Consider the following 23,042-nt stretch of genomic DNA (forward strand, 5'->3'; position numbering starts at 1 on the left):
TACTTAGTGTCGAATAGAAAGAAAAGAAATAGTGCTCAATGTTTAACGCTCGATTAATGGAACTTGGGCAGCCCCGAAAATTCCAGATTTAACCCCCGAGGGCAGCACGTTGGCCAGCCCGAAACAAACTGGCCTGCGCAAAGCCCGCGCCAGTAAAAGTCAGGTATTACAGGGATTCATCAACTTAAAATTGAAACCATGATCAGTGGGGCGGCACCGCGTGCAGAAACGTAGGACCCATTAGTGATTCTAAAATGCTGCCCACGTTTGACTAACTGGGCCGAATGCGGGCAGCCCTATTTGGGCTGCCAACAGGGATAGATTGGGACCGATCGCCGCAAAATTTGGCGGCCCTCATGGGGCCACTCTGGGTACGTGTTGCAAATCCCGCATGGGGCCCGTATGGGCTGCCCTCACGGGTCCGACGCGGGCTCCCACGTCATAGCCCACTTTGTGCTAGTTGGGACAGTTTTCAAAAAGAGAATAATGAAGCACTCAAGATGTATTCGAGGGAAGAAGGGTAATGTGCGAGTGTTCCGTCGGTGGCGCTCAACAGCAAGGAGGTGATACTTCTCCGTTTGGACAATGTGACAAGACGTTTGGACTATGTGACAAGATGTTAGACCTAATTTTTCATTATTTTTCTTTTATTTCCATTTCATTTTTTTTTCTGAATTTCTTCGCATTTTTTCTCAATATTTTATTTACTTCTTCATATTGTACCCCACGTTTATTGTGAAGCTTTCTTCTTCGTACCACAAAAACATGCAGTGGGTAGCGAGCGCGTCATCTGTGTTAACGTCTTGGTTTAATTCTCTTGTGTGTGTACTGTTTTTGTGTATAACCATGTAGCGCCGGAGGTCATCCGAGTCGTATAGCCAACTAGCCCGCTCGCAAGTACTACTGAGGTTTTTTGGATTGAACCTCGGAAGTGATGAAAATTGCATGATTATGCTTTAGGGTAATAAGAGGGTTCAGTCATTAAAGCATATTATAGAACGAAGCGTGCGTCCGGAAACTCTTATGGCATGATGTGTGTGCCTGGTTTGAGCATTATTTCGAACTTGCAATCATGCAACTTTGTAGATCACAAATTTAGGTTTCGAACTGGTTAAGTCAGCGACCTTGTTTTTCCTAGGTTCTCTAGTTCGCAAACGCTATGCTAATCGTGGCGCTCAGGCTTTTATTCCTTTCAATTCAAAGCAGTGAAATATAATGCAGGAGCTACTTAGAAATAATACAGGGAATAATAAATCAAATTTACATGCATCTGCATAGAAAGGTCAATAATATTAGATTTTTCCATATATGTAATATATATATATATACATCGGGCACAAAAATTGTTACTTCCCAGCGCGGCTGCTATTAGAGCTGTGAGTATTTTTATTTCTGACCCTTCAATTCAACTTTAGTATGGCATATTATTTGACTAAAATTAAGTATTCAAATTTCTCGTGGAGGACTACGCGTGTATTTGGGAGACTTAAAGCGCGATGCCTACTCATCGCTAAATGTAATATTAAAAACATTTCAGTTTGCCGCGTTAACTATGAAGAGTAGACCATGTGGTTACCATGAATACAGCACGGAACAATTAAACCAACCATAAAGGACCCTGCATTGCCAGCGTCAAAAGTGGATCAGCCTGAACTAAGGCTACTGGCGGCGACCCGCTTCACTGTGTGACACCTGGTACGCATATATGGAGCAACACATGCTATCTACATAATCTGATGTTAACTGAAGGCACTTGTTTTCAATTAAGTCTACTCAACATGAACTCTGCCTATTCAAATCTGGAGAACTGTTTGACAGAACAAAGGTATACAGTAATGCTGGGCGCACACGACACGTCTTACAAGTACACCAAGCGTGCAGCGGGCGGAATACTGAATCCCCTTGTATCAGCTTGGATTCCGACTTCGCAGCTCATCTAAAGGCACAACTGGTTGCCTAATTATTGCAAATGTAGCAGGACATTTGTTCATAACCTGCGTCAAGCAGTGTTCCGGAAGCGAATTCTGGTTGTTCGTCTGCACATGGAAATTGCAGTCGGCATATGTTTTTATCAGCAAGTGAAAGTATATTATAAAGCCTCCCACGAGCATCTGCAATAACAACGTGTTGAAAACCCTTTGAAACAATTAAAATGACAAAATACGAAGAAAAATGAAAACAATGTAGTAATCCCGATCGCCATCAGCTCGCGCGCCAACCCGAAGAGGTAGACGAAGTGGAGCCGGAGCCTTGTTGGTATTGCACTGTTGATTCGAACGCTACCCCCGTCGCTTTGGTTTGCGGACGTTGCTTACGGTCTTGGTACCCCAATAAACACCTTACACTTGGTGGAGGTATCTCGGTCGTCGCCCCAGTCCTCCTCGCAAATTTCACCCTGTAACTTCGGAACCGCACGCTACCGCCTTCGGTCACAACCATGCAGGACGCTCCCAGCCAACCATCGGCGCCCATCCCTGCCACTCCTGCCACCATCTTCTGTCCCGGGGCACAACGCTCCCATGACCCACCTTTCTTCAGTGGTACCGACGACCATGACGTTGGCGAATGGCTGGCCTCTTTCAAGCGCGTCAGCGCTTACAACCGCTGGGACGATTCCATAAAACAGAGCACCGTCCTCTTCTACCTCACGAACGTGGCGAATCTGTGGTTTCGAAACCACGAAGCCGACCTTCCGATCTGGTCTATCTTCAAGAACTTCGCGGATGTCTTCGGCCGTCCTGCGGTACATAAACTCCGCGCCGAACAACGCCTCCATGCACGGCTTCAACTTCCCGAGGAAACGTTTGCCAGCTACATTGAGGACGTGGTTGACCTCTGCAAGCGGGTCAATCCGTCTATGCCCGAGCCTGAAAGAGTCACCCACGTTTTAAAAGGTCTCACTGATGATGCGTACTATATGATGTCGGCCAGAGACCCTACTTCCGTATCCGACAATATAACCCTGTGCCAGAGGTTTGACGAGCTACGAAAGCAACGCGCTTCTACGCGGCGGGCTGCCGCACCTGCCGGCATTGATGGCTTGGCACTGGCTACGTCGTCTGCGGAACAGTCTCAATTTATGCAGAATATCCAAGACTTCATCCGCGAAGAAGTTGCACGCCAGCTGTCCCTCCTCCATTCAGTTCAGCCGACCGCTTGCACTTCGCAATCAGCGCCGGTCAACGCGCCATCCATCTCGCCGGCTATCCGCCAAGTTATCGAGGAGAAAGTCGCCGAAGCGCTGCCTTCTAGTGTTCCCATCGCTCCTGTTCAAGCCCCACTCACTTACGCTCAAGTAACCGCTGGAACGCGCGGTCCGCTTCCTACATCGTCTTACCAGAACGGCCCTACATTTTATGCTCCACCTCGTTTCATGGCCCCTCAGTCCCCGATCCCTCGACCGCGACGCCGCATTACGAACCCTTGGCGAACCACCCGAAAACAGCCTTCATCACTCCAGATGGCTTGTATGAATTCAATGTGATGCCGTTCGGACTGTGCAACGCCCCCGCCACCTTCGAGAGAATGATGGATAACATTCTCAGTGGGCTCAAATAGGAAACGTGTCTTTGTTACCTAGATGACATTGTCGTTTTCTCGAAAGATTTCCCTTCCCACCTTCTGCGCCTTCAGCGTGTCCTTACGTGCCTTACTGAAGCTGGCCTACAGCTCTACTTGATGAAATGTCACTTTGCAGCTACCAAGCTCACAATACTTGGTCATGTCATATCCAAGGATGGCGTTCTACCGGATCCTACCAAACTTCGTGCTGTCGCAGACTTTCCCAAGCGCACAACCTTGAAAGAACTTCGCAGTTTTATCGGTCTATGCTCGTATATCCGCCGTTTTATCCGCAACTTCGCCAGTATTATCGCCCCTTTAACGCAACTTCTCGCCGGAGGCCCGAACCTCTCCTCTTGGTCACCAGCCTGTGATGCTGCGTTCAGTACACTACGCCGTCTATTGGTCTCTCCCCCTATACTCCGCCATTTTGACCCTGCCTGCTCGACCGAAATACACACTGATGGAAGCGGCGTAGGTCTGGGCGCTGTTCTTGCTCAACGGAAACCTGGATATACCGAGTATGTCGTCGCGTACTTTAGTCGTGCCCTCACGAAAGCGGAATCGAACTATTCTGTGACCGAAAAGGAGTGTCTGGCCATCATGTGGGCAATTACCAAGTTTCGTCCTTATATTTACGGTCGCCCATTCTACGTTGTTACCGACCACTACGCGCTCTGTTGGCTATCCTCCCTCAAAGACCCCTCCGGTCGCCTCGCCCGCTGGAAGTTACGTCTTCAGTAGTACGATATCCACGTCATCTATCGATCTGGACGCAAGCACACCGACGCTGATGCCCTTTCCCGTTCACCGCTTCCTAACGACTCGACGGCTGGCTTCGTTTGTGCCTACGATATGTCGCCGCTCAACATTACCAACATAAAATATGAGCAGCAGAAGGATCCACGGATATCCTGCCTCTTAACTTTCCTGTCTACGCCCGCAGAGCTGTCTCCGTCACGTGCACTTCGTCGTCAGGCCCACCACTTCGCCACTCGTGATGGACTTTTATACCGCCGCAATTACCATCCTACAGGGCGAAAGTGGCTTCTCGTGATTCCGCGACATCTCCGTGCTGAAATCTGCGCCTCTTTCCACGCCGATCCCCAATGCGGCCATGCAGGTGTCATGAAAACCTATTCTCGACTGCGTATGGGATATTACTGGCGTGGCATGTACTGCTTCATTCGTCAGTACATCCGATTCTGTACCGCCTGCCAACGTCGCAAGAATCCATCCCCTCAGCCAGCCGCTCCGTTGCAGCCATTGCCTTGCCCCAGCCGCCCTTTTGACCGTGTCGGTATCGATCTGTTTTGCCCGCTTCCGACCACGTCGGCTAACAACCGCTGGGTCATCGCCGTTGAGCACCTAACCCGTTACGTGGAAACATCGGCCTTGCAGTCTGCCACCGCGCGGGATGTTACTTCGTTCATTCTGCATCGCCTCGTTCTTCGTCACGGCGCACCGAAAGAATTGATCAGTGACCGCGGACGTGCGTTTCTTTCCCACACTGTCGAAGCCCTCCTCAAACAGTGCCAGATCATTCACCGGAGCACCACAGCGTATCAACCCCAAACGAACGGCATGACTGAGCGATTTAATCGCACTCTTAGTGACATGCTAGCCATGTACGTTGATAGCGCTCACTCTAATTGGGACCAAGTGCTGCCTTTTGTAACGTACGCCTACAATACGGCTACGCAGACTACGACTGGGTTCTCCCCCTTCTTTCTTTTATATGGTCGTGAACCCACGTCCACCATTGATACTATCCTGCCCTACCACCCCGACGCTTCAGAGACCACTCTACTGTCTGAAGCGCACACATTTGCCGAAGAATGCCGACAATTGGCGCGGTCCTTCACAATGGAGAACTAGGCTCAACAAAAGCATAACCGGGTGCCTAAAAATCCAGCGCCTTCATATCCCTCAGGTGCCCTCGTTTGGTTCTGGGTGCCTTCCTCTGCACCCGGCCTCTCATCCAAACTCTTATCGCGCTATCATGGACCTTACCGCATTCTCGAACAATCTTCTCCCGTCAATTACGTAGTACAGCCCTTGAACCCATCTCCAGATCATCCCCGCCGCGGCCGAGAAACTGTACATGTCGACCACCTCAAGCCGTATTATGATCCCCCTACCCTTTCCTCACCATGAGTCGCCAGGATGGCTTCTTTTCCGCCGGGGGGTATTGTAGTAATCCCGATCGCCATCAGCTCACGCGCCAACCCGAAGAGGTAGACGAAGTGGAGCCGGAGCCTTGTTGGCACTGCACTGTTGATTCGAACGCTAACCCCGTAGCTTTGGTTTGCGGACGTTGCTTACGGTCTTGGTACACCAATAAACACCCCACAACAAATATATTTCTTTCAACTGATGCAAGCCTACTTGTTCAGTATGAAAATGTATGTTGGGAATGAACCACCGTGGAATGGACCTTAAACAATTGACAAATCTATGTTTAAGCAAAAACGAACAATGATATTTTTCATGCTTTCGGCAGCGAGACGTTTTCGGCGGCGAGACGAAGCTCGAACCTAAGCATAGGAATGCGCTTCGTAAACATTCACTAAGTAGTGCCTAATGTAGGTCCGTAATGTTCCAGGGATGCTGCTAATGTTTTTTTTAAGACTTGCCGTGTATTGCAAACGAATGTTAGCACGACATTGATAAATCTGGTATATTGTTACCAGCGAGGTTTTATTGCCCGGAGGACGAAAGTGGGAAAGCTACTGACTCTGCTTGCGAGTCACCAGTTGTAGACACTTCGTCATGCTCATCTTGCCGTTCCTATATTTCTGCGTGCCACACTTCCCCCTATGGCAGCTGAAGCCCGCTAGATGACTAACACACACACCGTGTCGTGGCCGAAAGGGCTTTAAACGAAAAATATGCGTCACTTTAATTTAGCAACAGGACACCCGCTTGTGATCAGGCACGCGATGAGATAACTGAACTCGCCGAGTTGGGCAAAGACAATAAACGCTCCTCGCAGTGGCACAGCTGCTTCGGTGACAGACGCCACGTCCTCATACGCAGCCATATCAAGGTCAAATCTCCAGGCTGCTAAGTGAGTGATGGACATTGTGTCATGCTTTCGAATGACCATGAGAGGCTAGGATACGAAGGCAAGCAAGCCGGCGGGCATTTTCGGCAAAGTAGATTGCCTCAGCTACCAAGGGATGCAGAAAACGGGAGGATGGGGCCCGAATAATATCATGGCTGGCGAGCGTTAAAATGAAGGCCGAACCGGCTAAAGCCTGTGGCCTTATTAATGGTAGTATTAAAAGCATAGGTAATGAATGGTATGACGCTGTCCCAGTTCCTGAGATTTGCATTCTACATATATGGAGAGCATTTTAGTGATCATACAGTTGGTGTGCTCAATTAGGCTGTTGGTTTTGAAGATGATGAGATGATGAATGGCTAAAATTGAAAGCATGTAAACAGAGCATCTTCTGCATGACTTCGGTCGTAAACAGGCGACTGTGGTCGCTAACAAGAACCCATGGTGGTTCGTGGCGGAAAAGTATTGCACGTTGCATAAACCTGGAGACTTGATAAGGGTTGGCCGCGGGTATGGCTGCCGTTTTACAATATCGAGTGAGGTACACCGCGCAAAGAACGACAGATGGTTCCGATTATGGGAACGCAAACAGGCTAATAATATTCCACAGGCACTTACTCAAATCACACACAGATAGTGTAATGGGGTGAAGCTGTCTCCCTGATACGCTTGTGTGACTTTTTTAGTCCAGAGACTGGCTGCAGCTGGCGACGTACAGCTCAGCAGTTGTTCGCTTTGTAGGCCAATACAAGCGTACTCAGGCGCGGTGGAACATTCACGCAGGATGTCCGGAACTAACGTCGCTATGCATGGTATGCACGACTAAAACCAGAAGGAGTTTTTCTTCCAGAGGAGGCAATCAGGCACCAGAAATTGGCCTGCACTTTATCGAACTTAACCGCTTCTAAGAGAGGCTTTGCTCTGCCTAAATAAATCAGGGATTTGAGCAAATGTAGGTGATACCAAATCGACGAGTTCTCGAAATTATCGGTGTCAGACTACGTCGTAGGAAACGGCAGGCGGGAAAGATTGTCTTCTCAGCATTCTGGCGACATGTGTTCTACGCGACTGTAAAGTCTTGCTCTTGCAAACACAGGGCCCATCGTGCAAGAAGGCCACACGGGCCGCTGAGGTTAAATAATCAGCAGAGGGCATTTGTGAACAATGGCAACAGTAAATGGGCCACCTTAAAGATACGAGCGAAAGCGTTCTGCAGCGAGAACGACAGCGAGGAATTCCTGCTTTGTTACCGTATAAAACCGCATCGGCTTACTAAGGGAGCGACTCGCGTACGCTGCGATGTGCTACTTGCTGCACAGCCGTGGAGAACTGTGCCAATTGTGATACCGCTTGCGTCTGTACACATCTATGTGGGCAACAAAGGATTCACATGGCGGACTGCAAATTGCGACTTGAGAAGATATTTCAGGTGGCAGAGGGCTAAGTTGCACTCAGGTGTCCTCTTGATAGCTACATATGCACATTCCTTGATAAGGAGGTTTGTTAGGAGACTTCTCAGTGGGTGGGCTATATCAAAAAAGCAGCGGGGAATAAAACGGCCAAACTATGTACACAAGCAAAGGAAACTTTGTCATTCTGGGCGGACTGGTTTGGCTTGAAAGAGGTGACTGCTGATGTCTTGGCGTAATGTCTGACGCCATTTTTATGAACAAGATGCCCGGGAACTAGCGCTTTGTGTGCTCGAAAACGGAACTACTTCGAGTTCCGGACAAGGTCTCCGTTGAGCATGCATGTCGAGCACAACAGCTAAGTGGTTGTTGTGGTCGCTGAATGTCGTCCGTAACATCACTTCCTGGTCCAAATAACACATACTTACATCCCATTTCAAACCTCGGAGTGTCGTGTGCATAAATGGTTGCGAGGTAGCTGGTGCATATTAGAGGCCGATTGGCAGCACATAAAATTCGTAAAGATCATCCGGTGCAATAAAATAGGTGTTCGTTTGGTCAGCCGCACCGACAGGATTTGCCAATAGCCTCATCCGGGGCAAACAGTGGAAAATTAGGAGGCAGAAAAAGCCAGTCAAAGGCATATTCAATACAAAGAAAAAGTATACACCTTTCCTACCATCTTAATTTTGGTTCCACATAAACGTTGCCGGTTCAGCACAAGTTCCACATAAATCACTTTTTCCAGATAATTTATCTGGCACCAGACCTATCCGGTTGGTTTATGTGGAACGCTACACGTAAGTCGCGTCTCTGGCCCTCTTTTTAACTGGAACGAGTGCATTTTAACTGGAACGTACTCTATTTAAATGGAACAGTCGTTTTTCCAACTTATCGCGTTTCAAGTATCTGCAACGTGTTCGAAAGAAAGACTGTGGCGTTCCAGATAAACACGGCAATGTCGAAAAAGAAACAGCTGATTCTACTGGAAAATTTCCACTTTTGTTTTCGCTCAGAGCAGTTGGTATCATTCGGAATATGGACCAAACGTCAATTAGTGCGCAATGGTGCAACAAAAGGAGCAAACACAATTGGGAATTCTCCATTTGAAACCAGATGTCGTTTTTGACTTGGCGGCTACAGTAGAGCACAAAATGTGTTTACCATTACACAGCACACTGCATACATTTGATTCCAAGTTTGAATTTTTTTATTATTGGCTGGACATTTAGAGCAAAGACATTTGCGTAATATTTTGCACTGACGAGGACTATAGCAAAGGAGATGAAAATATTAGGCTTGATATGGATTCTTTCTATTTATCTTGATTATTGGTGCAATTGTATTCTTTAGTCGACATTTATGGCCTCAGGGCATCAGTAGGATATGAGATGAAGGATGAATAAATGATTTAATGAATGGAAAAAGGTTGCTGATTTTATGCAGTCCAAAAGTGAGCGATGATGAGGTCCCTGCGTCCAAGTGACGTATGGGGCAGGATTGGTTGCTGAAACGCCAGCTATGCTCAGGTGTCGGTTTCGTGTTGGTTTGAGTGCTGGGCAGTCCCACAGCAAGTGGTGGATGTCGGCCTCGACATCTTCGCTTTTACATATCGGGCATCCGGGGCGAGGATATAAGTGTTGGAAGTATGACCACGTCCTATAGTGACAGCTGGTGTAAGGGCAACACCGCCCGAATCCTCCTAAGCGCAACCTCCTCTGCTCGGGTGACACCGCGGGAAAGGGATATCGCACACGGAGGGATAAGTGCACGTGTGCGGCGCCGGAGGTGCTCCTTTCTTGACAAAAGGAGGGTAGCGTCGTCCACTTCGTGGAGCCGAGGGTTTGATGCGTCTTGGTGCAAGAGGCGGGTTGTTAAATCACCTTTACTTTGGGAAGGCAGCAGATCCCATGGGACCTACTCAATGCGTATTGATTGTGGGATGCGTGCCGCAAGCCTGTGGATGTCTTGGCAAATAGTGGGGCCACGGCTGACACGTCGGAGCAGACGTACTGCTTGAAGTGCGTCAGTGCGGATGACAACGCGGGCTGTAGGGAGCATGGTTATGCAAGCCACGGAGCAGAGTGCCTCCTGAACTGCCACGAGCTCAGCGCAGAAAGATCTAAGTGGTTCCGAAGGCTGTAACGTAGTTGTCTGATTTAGGCTAGGTCTCCGTGGACAGTAGATTGCCGATTTGCTTCACAACCTTGCAGGCTTGCATCTACGTACACTACTATGGAATCTTGAGGCAGGTGAGTATCTTGCTCTTCAAATTTCTGGCGAAGCAACGATGCCGAGTTGGCAGACGTTGGTCTGCGGATGTCAGTTGGCTTGTTGTCTCCAAACTGTATAAATTTCCAGGGAGGGAGAACTGGGCGCAGGTGGCTGACGAATAATGTGTGACGTTGCATACGCCCTCAGTGCTTTCGTGGAATGTGACAAAGTGGCCTTGAGTCTGCGAGCATCACGGCGCTGCTGCACAAGTTCATCAATGGTGTTCAGCTGCGCATTTTCCTGTAACGCTACGACCGGTGTGAGTTGTGGAAGGCTTCAAGGCGATCTCATTGTGCTCTTGTAAGATGCTGGAACTGGGGCTGATAAACAACACGTGGCTGCAGAACCGCCCTCACTAACTGGCGTGCAACACACGAGCCAGCGCCACCCGTTTTAGGTGCAATTCTTCTTATTAAACTCATAGTTTGAAGTGCTTGCTTTTTTGCCTGAGAAAGCCAAGCAATCGCTGATCCTGATTTGTGAATTGCTAAGCCCAGAATTTTCTGGCTCGAACTTTCTTGTATTGGGGTGCCTGATAGAGAGAGACGAATTGGATTTTAGGTACGTTTACGGCGTCCCCAGCGGTTGGCGACTGACGTGTATGAAGTTTTACACACAGGAAGTTGAAGGCCAATGGAGGATGCGTAATGAGAGGTTACGTCTAATGCTGACTGAAGGGCGGCCTCTTGAATGATAAGATAATGGTGACTGCTCCATACCGTGATATCATCTGCGTATTGCAAAAACTTGATTTCAGGGATATCATTTAAGCGCCACGCCAATGGGATGAAAGTAATATTGAACAATGTCGGAGACAATACTTATCCCTGGGCACGCCACGTAGTGAAACGAATGAACCAACAGTGTCACCGCTGAGGCGTATTGCAAATTTTCTTCGTCCAAAAATGATGCGACAAAATGCGTACTCTCGGAGGGAGATGAAGTATGCCAATGGCATTCAGGATTACAGCATGACTGATTTTGTCATATGCCTTTTCAACGTCCATTGCTAATATAGTACGTACATTTAGGCTGCGGGTAGATGATAGAACTGCTGGTGCCAAGACAGCCAACCCGTCCTCTGTACCTATGTATGGACGAAATCCAATTTGAGCAGGGTGATAAAAACCGTGCTGTTCAAGCCACCAAGAAAGTCGTGCGGCTAGCATTTTCTCTGCGAGCTTGCAAAGCGTTGATGTTAAGGAGATTGGTTGTAAGTTGGCGAGGTCTGTTCGAGGCTTCCCTGGTTTGGAAATAGGGATCACGACAGTGGTTTTCCAGCTCTCGGGTACGACACCATCAAGCCACACTTTGCTTATGGTGTCTAGTAGTTGAGGAAGTGCAGCAGTACTTAGGTTCTTGTAAACCTCATACTGAATTTTGTCCAGGCCGGGCGCTGTTTTCCGTTTCGCATTGTCAATTGCAGCCAGCAGCTCGCACATCGAAAAAGGGCTCGCAATTCCATCTGCGTATTGTTTTAAACAAAAAAGGTATTGTTTTAAAAGTACACAAAAAACGGTTAACGCGTGAAATAGTTGAAGCTGAATGAATTACTCTCTTGAAAGATGATTGTATAAGTAACCCTTCTGTCGCGTTGTTGCCAAAGGAGATTGGGTATCTGGCCGATACGACTTGCTAGCGCATGTTCTTTTGGCGCATGTGACACGCGGTGGTGTAAAACCATGCTTTCTTCCTTGAACAAACATTAGTTGGAAGTTAGCGCTGTGTGTGTCTTCTTTCTCCGTCCTTGTCTTGGTGCGCTACATTTTGTTCTCTTCGATCATGTACCGAATAACCCAAGTATTTACCCTTCTAGATTTAATCGCCACTTTATAAGATGACAACAACGGTGTAGGTGCAACCTCGTTTTTGATAGTTAAACAGCAGCGCTTCCCTTGCTAGCCACCACTTGCCGAGGATGAATTCGGTTTATTATCTTCCGAAGGACGCTTGTGAGGCGCACGGGTGCTCGTTGACACGAATGATGGAGCCGGTACGTCCATTGGAGAGCACGTCTCCTCAGGTCGCACTGTTGGATGTCCATCTCGGTGTGTTAGCTGGGTGGCCATAGCCGTGCTCCGCCCAGAGAACTGTTCACTTACGGGCTGTTGTGCCTTTTGGGAAGGCTGAATGGGCGCTGGTGCTGAAGAACCGGGAGCACCAAGCTGGACCTGATGCCGATGGTAAGGTACAATTCTAATTCCATGCACTGATGTCGTATGTGTCTCGTATATTCTGGGGCTGCAGATTTTTATTACGTAAATTTTCTTTTTATTTTCCCCGCTGTTCGCAACCGGAAAGGGAACTCTGCTTTTGGAGAAGCCGCTTAGAGTTCTGGACCTAAATACGTTTTCGTCTTCAAATATTACTGCCAGACGACCCGCAATGCTGTGATTATTCAATGTAGAAGAAGGTGAAGTAAATATACATAATTCAAAGAGAATTGAGGGACAAAATATTTATGGCCATAATTTCATGCACTAGAGAAATGGCGTTTGGCGGTTTGCGAACCCCATTTGAAGGTCCCCATTGAATTGCCAATATTAAATGTAGGTTGAACACTATTTTTGGTTAAATTTGGAGACGTTCATATTTCGGGTGTCCATGCGGCCGAATTGTGAGAATGCGGGCAAACTCTCTGATGACGCGTTCCGCGGAAAGATTCTGCATATAAGGTCTGTTATACCAACGAATTAAAATAATGAATGCCCGCAGCAATGCATGGGCGCCGCTCATTTTACCGCCTGGGTTCGGTATATATACGCGCAGGCACTGTAGTGCAGTGGCATCTGCAGTCAGCTGCGAGCTAACCGCGGAGACAACGGCACAGCACACCGGTACCCTTTACCTTTCGCATTTATATGCAAACGCGTCTGGCACGGTTGGGTTCGAGCATTATTTGTTACTCCGGTTGAGGCACTCTGAGAGGGGTGTACGATGCCCTCAATACCCCATTCGCCGCAGCGGCGATCTTTCTCACCACCGATGGAGGCTAAAGGCAGCCGCAACGTGCGTGGGTGGAAATGAAATCCTCCATATTACAGGCCAAGTTGCTTTATTGCTAACACTCATCAGTTCAGGCGTTCAGTCGTGTCCGACTCTTCGTGACCCTATGGACCATGTCACGCCACGCTCTCCGGTCTCTCACTATCTTCTTAACATCACATAGCTTCATCTGCAATGCCTCGAGAATGCCATCTAACCATCGCGTTCGCTGCCTACCCCTTCTCCGGCGACCCTCAACCTTTCCCAACATCAAATCTTTCTCCAGCGACTCCTCTCTTCTCATCAGATGACCAAAGTAGCTGAGCTTTAACTTTAGAATTTGACCCTCCAATGAGCAGTCAGGGTTTATGGTCGACAATATCGACTGATTTGATCTTCTGGCAGTCCAAGGAACTCTTAAGAGTCTTCGCCAGCACCACAATTCAAACGCGTCAATTCTTCGGCGGTCAGCCTTTTTCACAGTCCAACTCTCGCATCCATACATCACAACTGGAAAGACCATAGCACGTGTTATACGGATCTTGGTTGGCAGACTAATGTCTCTGCTCTTTACTACTCGGTCAAGGCTAACCATTGCTCTCTTTCCCAGAAGCAGGCGTCTCCTAATTTCATGGCTGCAGTCTCCTTCCGAGGTAATCTTGGCGCCGAAGAACAGAAAATCTGTCACAGCTTCCCCTTCTTGTCCATTGATGCTCCAGGACTTGATAGGGCAAGACGCCATGATCTTCGTCTTTTTAATGTTCAGTTTAAGCCCAAACTTCTCACTCTCTTCTTGTACGCGCTTCAGAAGTCTCTTGAGTTCCACTTCACTTTCTGCCATTAAAGTGGTATCATCCGCATATCTAAGGTTGTTGATACGTTTTCCAGCAATCTTCACCCCAGCTGAAGACTCGTCCAGACCGGCCTTCCTCATGATGCACTCTGCATATAGGTTAAATAGGCAGGGCGACAGTATGCAGCCTTGCCTCAGCCCTTTCTCAATCGGAAACCAATCAGTAAGACCATGCCCAGTTCTGACTAAGCAAGCCCAAATAAAGTTATTTGGCGCAAGACTCCGGCTAGAACATGTAATTTCTCTATTACACAAGCTCCTGCTCCGCACGCTGCGCCTACGAAAGCTTGGTAACAAGTTTTTAAAACCGTCTGACTCACGCTACAAGCACGTGCGTTCCAGTCATCTTACCTATTCTACGTGAGTGAGTCTCCGCTTTGAAAAAGCTCATCACGACGCTCGCCACATAAAGTTCAATCTCCCTAAGCACACTAAACATTCAGCATACCTGCCACCGTCAGGTTGGCATGACCGTGCGCTTTGTTCCGTGACGCCGAGCACGAGCTTCGCCAAAGATTGTAAGATAGCGAAGGAAGCTCGATAGTTCACACGCAGTATACGCATCAGCAGGAGGGCGACCCGCGCATGACGACGAAAGCGGCGCGAAGCGCTTCATCACGATGAACCATGGGCACATTCCCGAGTCAAGAATCAGGGCGCCTTATCAACCATGCGACTTCGTTTTGTTGCAATCCTCAGTGTTCTTACTTTCTCGTCGCACCTAAATCAGACAAAAGCTCACTGATTGCGAAGCTCCGCTAAAGTGGACTATTGCGACTTCGACACCTAGTTCCTATAGGGACCAGGCGCCCAGGATACGTAGCAAAAGAAGCACATTTGTTATCACGTGGGGAAATACTGCATAAAGCGTCATTTGTGTGTTCACATGTGCGTTTTAGTGAAACTCGTTTCATTGAAGTAGGCAAAAACGTTTCCTTTTTATTGTCTTTTATCTTTTTGCCAATTCACACCACCCTCTTTCGATGCTCCGTGAACCATGGTGGAGACCAGATGCAAGAAAGGGGTCGCCGAGGTTGTCCTGGAGGGTTTTCCACGCACACGCATTCTCGGTTTTCGTGGCAGTAATAGCCTGCCTGTTTTTTCAAGCCACACTGCAGAAAAGCCAAAAACAAAAGGAATAGTCAAGTGCCACAAATATATAATAACGCATGTTTTTCTTTTTCATTTTTACACCAGGTCATTTGTAATAGGTAAATGTGAAAAACGGGCTGCCTCTAACCATATTTTAAAGTCAATTCATACCAACCACAAAATCTATTATGTTTGCAAGGGAAGAGCAACCTCGCCCAACAACCCTCATGGAAGGAAGAAACCGACAGGGCAGGCACTTGTTCTGTCGTTTTTTTTTTTTGTTCCGTCACTATTTTTCTAATCTGGTAATGTGGATTCTTGAGAGTTTGCGTTATATATTCTTGATACGGCAAAACAAACACATGGGCGCTGACTTACACCTGCCAGGTCGAGAAAAGAAGCCCATATTTGTCTAGAATAACTACGCGTCAACCCGAAACAAACAAGAGAAAACTTGAAAAGGAAAAGATAGAGAAGTTTCGCGTTAATAACGTTCTGCGGCCAGAAAGAAACCAGATTTTTTTGAAGGATAAAAGAAACGACGACGCACTGACACATGAGCCTTTGCTAATTACGATATTAACTGCTGCAATCATTTCAGGTTTGATTTAGTATGTGTAATCACAGATGACTTTACATCCAATTAATTTCAAATGACAATGAACACTTTGCTTGCCATTCGCTAAGTGGTCTTTAACATAGCTTTTTATATTATTCTTGTACTCAGGCAACAGGCCATTCAGGCACTTGAATGTAATGGAAAAAAAGCTGTTTCTTATCACATGCAACGAAACGGATTCTATGGTCATTATTACAGACAGCTGCTTTTTTTGCCGTAGGTTAACCCGAAGTCAACTCTTGGACAACTTTCTGCTGCAAAAAATACCACTTTCACCTCTGCGCTGGTCATGATTTTTTTTAGATTATGTGAAATAGGGTGGCATTGCGGAATAACGGCCGACTTTTCGTTTCTTTTTCCTTTGATTGTTGACTGCTTAGCATTAGCACTTTGACCGATGTTGATTTTTGTCTATTTCTGATTTTTTTGCGCAACGAAAATAAGATGCGAAGTGTATCCTGCTTTCGTTAACCTATCTCGCTGTTTTTTAAGGCTAGATTGAGCGTTGTGTGGGCAGTATTTCCTGAGGGCATTAGGAAATCACAAGCTCGCTAACGCTCTTCTTACTAATTTTGAGTGAGCTGAATGATAAGGAAGCACAGGTGTCTTATTCCGGCTTCATATGATCTACATGTTTGTCGGATATTGGAGCGAAACTTGATATGAAGGAAACGAATGCACTGATCCTCTGGCAACGTGTGCGTCAAGGTTAAAGGTGATATGGCAGAAGTAAAAGACCTCAGAACTTTCTTAATGGTTGAGTGAAAGGACTGACAGCTATTGGTTATGAAAATCAGATAGTCATCGGCGTATCGAGCTGCCTTCAGTACGGGGAAGTCGCCCAGAAGTGGAGTCAACAGACTGTCTACTTACATAACGATATCACTAAGGATAGGTGCGATGCACGATACGTAGACGTTCCCGAGATTTGTCGGTTCCTTGGAGGCTTGCTTGGTTTAGGGATACAAGGGACGTCTGCCAATTTTTATGTCTGGTCCCACGCCTTGTCGACCTCGATCAGGCATCGCATGAGGCTCCACGTGGATTTAACGCCAAAACAGCCTCTCAATAATTCGCTATTGGTTAGCCAGTTGATCTTGGCAAAGTCCACAGGTATTATTCTGCTTCTCTTGTCATTTCAGCATCTTTATTTTCAGTTTCCAATCGTGTTTTTGCTTCTTGCATCTTCTGGTAAGGGCCCTCCTGACCTCCCATAGGTGAAACAGGTGGTTGTCGACGGCCGGAACATTCTCTGATGTACGCATCGTTCTCGCAACGTTACACCTGGCAGCTAGCGATGACTCAGCCCATTTCTTATATTATATTATACTCGAGTTCAGTTTAAGATCCTCAGACTTTCTAAAGGGTGGCCAATCTGCGAGCCTTGCATGCCCCTGTGTTTAAGATGCTTGTTGTGGTCTAGATAAATTTGTAGCATGTAGTGGTCACTTCCCAAGGCTTGCTGCGTATTTCGCCACTCACCGTCACATTTTTGACCAGGGTCAAATCAGGACATATGCCCCTTGGCACGTTATTGGATTTTTCGTAGAATGATATGGGTCCGTTATAATATTTAAAGCCATATCTGATGTTGCTAATGCCAATTTTCAGACTTTTTTATCGTCTTTGTTTTAACCCCAATGAAAGCAGTACGCATTAAAATCCCCCACTATAATGAGAGGCGCCGGTTTTTGCAGCCTGTGCCTCGGTTCTGGAAGATTTTGTCAAATACAGCTGTTCTGTTCTTAAGCCGGCTGTGTTAATTCTTTACGCCCCTTTACTTGAACGAGTGTTAGACAGAATATGAATAAATACGTGTTCTACTTCAGATTTTAGCTCGAAGTCTATTCTTGAAGCAGGGCTATCCTTGTGTACAAGTATGCTGGTCGAATTGTTAGTTTGATGCGTACTGTGCGACCTAAGCTTAGCTTCCGTATTAACGTCCTGCAAACTCCTTATATCCGGCCTCTCATCTGAAGAGTCTGCATACTGCTGCAAGCATCCCCGTTTACGTTTAAACCCCTTGCAGTTGAACTGTAATATTTTCAGTTTTAACTTGTCGGGCCATGCTACAGACTGAAAGAGTTTAGCAATGGTTTTTCCGTGTCATCCGAAACAATCTACTTGGTACCCATTTTGCCTGCGAATTCTTGCAACTTACGTGCAATCCTTACTTCGCAAGCTTGTAGTTGTGAAAGATACGGCTCTAAAATTTTATCTATTGTTCACTAAGCGGCCCCCAGTAAGTTCTGCTGACTTTTTGTTTCCTCAGCGTTTCTTCGAGTCTTTCGACACTTACCTGTGGGCTTTGCATTACGCGATCTTCCATTTTAGAAAATTCTTCATGAATTGCTTATTCATATTTTTCATCCAAGTGATGAATTTCTTTGTAATTTTGTCCGCGTCTGAGCGAGCCGCATTTTCTCCCCCCGAGGGCACCGCTATTGAAAGAAACCTGCGCCGTTGTGTCGGAGAGCCCCAGCGCCATACCTTATTATGGGCTCAGTATGAGGCTGGAGACGGTATATATACTCGGGCATTGCATATTCGGACACGGCATACTGGCGTGCTCCGCACTGGTGGCACTGATCACCCGGCGAAAAAACGCTCCGGATAAACAGTAAAATTAAAAAATAATGAAGCACCCCAGGTACATTAAAAAGACCTGACACGTTAAATAAGAATCGATTATTAGAAGAAAAGAAAGCAGCAGCAAATTGGGGATTCAACCTTCGCATCTCGTGACCCTAGGCCTCCTGTGCTAATCACTCGGCCACTTTTTCTCTTCATTGCCTTTCAGGCTGTAGAGTACAATATAAGAAAACAATACAATACAATACTACGCAGTGCACTATATAATGCAATATAACACAATAAAATACAACTAAATATAATACATGCATAATACATCACAATAAACACATGCCATGTCTTAACACTCCTATAGCACTCCTAACTGTCAGTGTGTAATTTAACTTTAGTTGCTTAAATTTTTCAAGCACGACCGCATGTTCTTTGCTGCAGTCTTTGTCGATCAGGACTTGCGGGTAACTGGTAGTCCTACAAATAGTTGTTCATTAAATATCCCGGCCGCATTTATAATTTTGGGACTTCATGTTTTGGAATGTGCAGGCCATTGCTGCTGCTCTAACAATTAAACTTTTTGGCCATTGGAGCTTGCTTGCTGCTTCCTCTCACGACTTTGAACTAATGTTCTGGATGCCATGCGCACTATACTGCGGACAGGAATAATTTTACCTTATGAAAGCTCACAGCGCTGGTAACTTTAAAAGCGCCGGCTGTCTAATCATGCACTGCTACCACGCACCTAATTGTTGATAAACACGCATCTGTAGCACAAACCTTCAAGGAAAAACAGCAAAGAAGCATCGACACAAGCAACCGGACGAGCGAAAATAATATTTTACTGGTAATGAAATCTTATTTTTATGCCAACCCCTCGGGAAGCGTTGCCATGACCAAGGGCTCGGCTGATTCATACAAAGAGCGAGAAGGAGCGCTGAAGCTTGACAAACAAGTCAAGTATAATGCATTGCATGCGCTGTATGTTATTCTTTCCTCATAGGTGCTTCGCTGAATAGATTACTCTTTTCCTCGCTTCATTTATATCTTTCTGTGGTTTATACTGGACGGCGGAGCGAGTACGCTCGCTAATGCGTGGACCCTGTTTGGAGCTCGCTACTGAGCCCGAAGTGCACATTTGACATTAAAATTCCGTCAATCATCACATTAGAGGGCTGTCAAAATAACTGTATGGTAGCTCAAATCACTTAGTTTAGTTTTCAGTTGTACATTGATCGTTACTGTTTCATGACAAGATCAGAGCTGGGCAGATCGTGGTCTCTCTCAAAGCGCTCGACATGACCTAACAAAACGCGGAAACTTGCAAAAAAAGCACCTTTGTTTTTTATACAGGTGCGCAACGACTTGGAAGTACACCGTGCATACTTGCAGCATTATTTTCATATGTGCCGTATTTCTCGCCTGCCAGTTTGCAGACTTCCGACTATTTCGAAATTGATACTGGGTCCAGTGCACCCTAGCATACACATAGCGCTTCTCCGAGTGCCCGGGTAAATGCCAGCGACACACACAGCGTCAAAAAGCTAAGCCCAGCATTCCTCTTCTATATTACCAGTGCAACCAGTGTCTTTCCGTACCTGCTCCAGTGAACCTTGCAGACCTCCAGCGTCCCCAGCAAAAGCCAGCGCCAAAGAAGCGCAAAAAAAACGCACTGATTTCACACTGGACGATGCTGGAAGACACTGGATTTTGCAGTAGGGACATCTGCCAACATCACGCTATCACCTGACACTCTCATCCCGACGCTTACATAGGAGGTGCGGACTCAGTCTCCCGGCCTGATGGCCGCGGGAGAGGGATAGGGTTGTCCTCCACCGCCAGCAAGGGGTTCCAGCCCTGTTTTAGAATTTTCTGAAGCATTCGCTCCACTTTTCTCTCTAAGTTTTTATATTTCTAGTTTGAGCATTTCGTCCTCAGCCCAAAGTTTCTCATTAGCGAACGCGTGGGCAGGGGAGGCAGCCACACCTTCCCAACTCGCCTTGCTGTATGGTTCGCTCCCGGGTTTCCACCCTGGATTGGGCTCGTCATGCTTGTTTTCTGGACGACCACCTCAGGCCTCTTTCCTTGACTGGCGCCTTCCTGCCTTCCTGAATTGATGTTACTAATCGGCTATCCCGGTGCCAGGGCTTTTGATCGGCTCCAGTTTCAGTGCCACTTTTCTTATACACTTGGGTGTACTGTATAGATCCTGTACAAAGTGGGCCCTACAATGTAGAGAGATAGGCCGACACTCATGTCCCTCTGCTCAATTTTTCTCTCCGCAAGCCTGGCATCGGTCGACCTGTGGATTAGGACACGTCGGCGCGATGTTCAATCGTACGCCAGCGAATGCAGGGCGGCCTAGTCTTCCGATATAGAGGCGAATCGGCACAGCTTCTCCTCAGTAGTAAACGTTGTATGGCAAGTTCCGGCCATCGAACGTGATCACTGATAATTAATGTGTCCTAAGTTTCGCACTCCTGCCACTGCAGACTCAGGCGAGTAAATGACGTCAGTAATATCTGCTTCAGCTGCTTTCGGGTCCCCGTGGATAACATTATGTCAGGTGTTTTCCGAAGCCTTGATGCAGGCTTGAACAGTTCGGTTCTGTCATCCAAGTTGAAGGTGTCCGATTGCAAGAAGCTGATGAATAACTTCAGCAATTGTGATGCCAATTATGATTATAATCTGATCCCAGGCTGGCCAGATAGCGAGCGCCTTCGACGAACGCATAATGACTGCGGCAGCCTACATGGCTTCTCCGATCTGGTTGCTGCCACAAAAAATTGTGATGTTAGCGTTCCCTTTGACTTGATTATGACCATGGCCTATTTCGCTTCAAACCTAACCACACTTTCTGACTTCTAACGTGTAACTGGGGCTTGCTTGGGTTGGCCGTCGCCGCCGCCACCTTGGCAATGGCTCATTTGTTGTTCGGAACATGCACACCTCGAGCTTTCTCGCTCCCACTCTTTTTCTGGATAGTACACTCTCTGGCTTTATCGAAGTGGGGTCTCTGCGCGCTCGTAATCTCCATCTATCGCATGCTTTTCGGGTCGTAGCCCCGTAAGAGTGCCATAGCGACCACGTCTGGTGCTGCGTCCATGGCGCTCGTGTGTATGACGTTCACGTGTTCGAAAAACAGTGGCCCGCGAGCTGCCAAAAAATGACCCACCTGGATAAAAACTTTCTCCAGGTGTTCCTGGTATGTTCACAGGGGCAGTACAACTAGTTTTTGGTGGTGCAGAATAAACGCTGAGCAGTAGGATGTCGATTTTGAGCAATCGACGTGAAACACTTCCGCCCTCCATGATAGTTAGCCGCGCCCCCTTTTATCCGACAAAGTAATCAGGCATATTTATGGTCGTAGGCGAAACGTATTCACGATAAGCTTATTTGACTATCTTTTTTCTGTCATGTTTCCTCTTGTACTTCTGAGTTGATGCGTAGCTCACCTAGAAAAGTATGGGCTTCTGTGCTCGACATGTCTGTTCTAAGTAGGCGCCCGTGTGTGTTTTCTGTGTGTCCCCTTCTTGTCAGGGTCTGCTGCGCTATAAGAGCTTAAGAGCTCTGTTTCGAGTGCGCTTGTTTGTTCACTACAAATGTTGTTTACAATGAAGCTCAGATACAAGTTTTGTTAAGATATCTTTTTAGTCATATGTGTTTATGTATATTTCGGTGTACGCCAGCCTTAAAACAAGCGGGTATTCTCCTGAGCTATCTTTTCTTCGCAGAGAGAAATATAGTCTATTTCTTTATAATAAATTTTCTGTGCCGCAAAAACATGGTGTACTCGAAGCGCAAGACAAACAAACGACACTGATAGAATATTCAACTCATAAGAAGAAAATTTCATTTTAAACACCGTGTGCACTGATCCTTTCCTTTTTGACATTATTCTCAAATGCGCAATAATTAAGAATTCGATGGAAACTTAACATCTGTCGCAATGTCATTGATGGCAAAAAATTGGATTCCAAGGGCAGGAAGGCGTAGCAGGGAGCAACAGGATTTAGGCGGGTGGAAGAGAAGTTCGCAGAAGTCAAGTGGATGTGGTACTATAATACCAGGGTAACTGGAGAAATATGGGAGAGGCCTTCACCGTGCAGTAGGTATAGCCCGGTTGACTCTCATTATGATGATACGGATATCCTACAACCTTAACACCTTGCTGTTTGAGACCGCTCATGCGGTTTCACCTTCGCATATACGCACTTTATTTCTCCGCTGTGACGAAGGCTTCAATTCGTGCGCCTTTTATCCGACACGTATTATATGTCATAAAGAATTAAGTTATCAGATTATGTGGAAGATTAGCGAATGGGAACAGAGAGCCCCACTTTAAGTAACTGTTACAAACTCGCCTGTGTGTCCTGGAGTCAAAATGTGTAACTTAGAATCCAAGGGTCATCGAAGTCGCTTTTTCGATGTCACCTTTAATCTCTAATGCGATGCCTAACCGGTAGCACCTGCCTCTCAGTGAAGTCACGAGACCTTCCGTGAGTCATAAAACCAAAACGAAACTGCGGTTGCAGTAGCAGACCACGTATAAATGTATTGGCTCATTGATCGTAATATATATTAAGCTTTTGCCTTCTA

The 23,042-nt window shown here is 46.9% G+C and overlaps 1 protein-coding gene and 1 pseudogene across 1 annotated transcript in view; both read right to left on the minus strand.

Moving 5' to 3' along the window:
- Nucleotides 1-15,057: 15,057 nt before the first annotated feature.
- The window catches only part of LOC146188617 (uncharacterized), a 32,477-nt gene continuing 24,492 nt past the window's right edge, over nt 15,058-23,042 (minus strand). The window contains exon 5 of the mRNA XM_084603861.1: nt 15,058-15,261. Within this exon, the coding sequence (XP_084459987.1) occupies nt 15,115-15,261 (147 nt within the window). The 3' untranslated portion in view covers nt 15,058-15,114. The remainder of the gene's footprint in view (nt 15,262-23,042) is intronic.
- LOC146188618 (uncharacterized) lies at nt 20,143-22,263 on the minus strand (annotated as a pseudogene).

Source organism: Amblyomma maculatum, chromosome 5 (genome assembly GCF_055883805.1).
Source record: "Amblyomma maculatum isolate TAMU_Amacu chromosome 5, ASM5588380v1, whole genome shotgun sequence".
Classification (NCBI taxonomy): domain Eukaryota; kingdom Metazoa; phylum Arthropoda; class Arachnida; order Ixodida; family Ixodidae; genus Amblyomma; species Amblyomma maculatum.